Here is an 855-nt window from a genome sequence, read left to right on the forward strand (position 1 = left end):
TATATATATATATATATATTATATTGTTGTGTATTTCTTGCTGCAACAAGAGCAGCAGCAGCAGCAGCAGCAGCTATATATATTGTGTATTTGCTGCTGCAGCAAGAGCAGCAGCAAGCATCTCGTTTGTTGCTGCAGCAAGAGCACCAGCAGCAGCAGCAGCAGCAGCAGCTATACATCTCTCTATATACAATATATTTGTGTATTTGTTGCTGCAGCAAGAGCAGCAGCAGCAGCAGCAGCAGCAGCAGGAATATATATTGTGTATATGTTGCTGCAGCAAGAGCAGCAGCAGCAGCAGCAGCAGCAGCAGGTATATATATATATATATATATATATTGTGTATATGTTGCTGCAGCAAGAGCAGCAGCAAGCATCTCGTTTGCGTTTTTTATTAAGTGAGGAGCATCGACGGCTGCGGCGCATAAAAAAAATAAAATCAAAAGTAGGAAGAAAAAAAAGGAGACAGATGGAGACACGGCAGCAGCAGCAGCTGCTGCAGCGGCTGCAGCAGCAGAACCCAGATCTTGCTGCTCAGCTGCTGCTGCAGCTGCAGCAGCAGCACGCGAAGCAACGCATGCTGCGGCAGCAGCAAGCCAGACACAAGTGGGCCAGGCTAGCAGCGAGGTTTGGGGGCAAAGACATGCAAGCAGAAATCAGCAGACAGCAACAAGTAAACCCTAAACCCTAAACCCTAAACCCTAAACCCTAAACCCTAGGGATGTAAACAAACCATAACAAGGAAAAAAGAAAGAGCTACAAAACGATGGCTTATCTTCGGTGAACGCTGCTGTTGCTGCTGCTGCTGCTGCTGCTGCTGCTGCTGCTGCTGCTGCTGCTGCTGCTGCTGCTGCT

General features: G+C 47.6%; 1 protein-coding gene across 1 annotated transcript in view; it reads left to right on the top strand.

Annotated features, from left to right (window-relative positions):
- Nucleotides 1-469: 469 nt before the first annotated feature.
- Nucleotides 470-855, top strand: part of EMH_0090610 (uncharacterized protein) — a gene marked incomplete at both ends in the record, with an annotated part of 2011 nt that continues 1625 nt past the window's right edge. The window contains one exon of the mRNA XM_013501615.1: nt 470-673. Coding sequence (XP_013357069.1) covers nt 470-673 — 204 coding nt within the window. The remainder of the gene's footprint in view (nt 674-855) is intronic.

Source organism: Eimeria mitis, genomic scaffold, assembly GCF_000499745.2.
Source record: "Eimeria mitis Houghton genomic scaffold, Emh_scaff7207, whole genome shotgun sequence".
Taxonomy (NCBI): Eukaryota; Apicomplexa; class Conoidasida; order Eucoccidiorida; family Eimeriidae; genus Eimeria; species Eimeria mitis.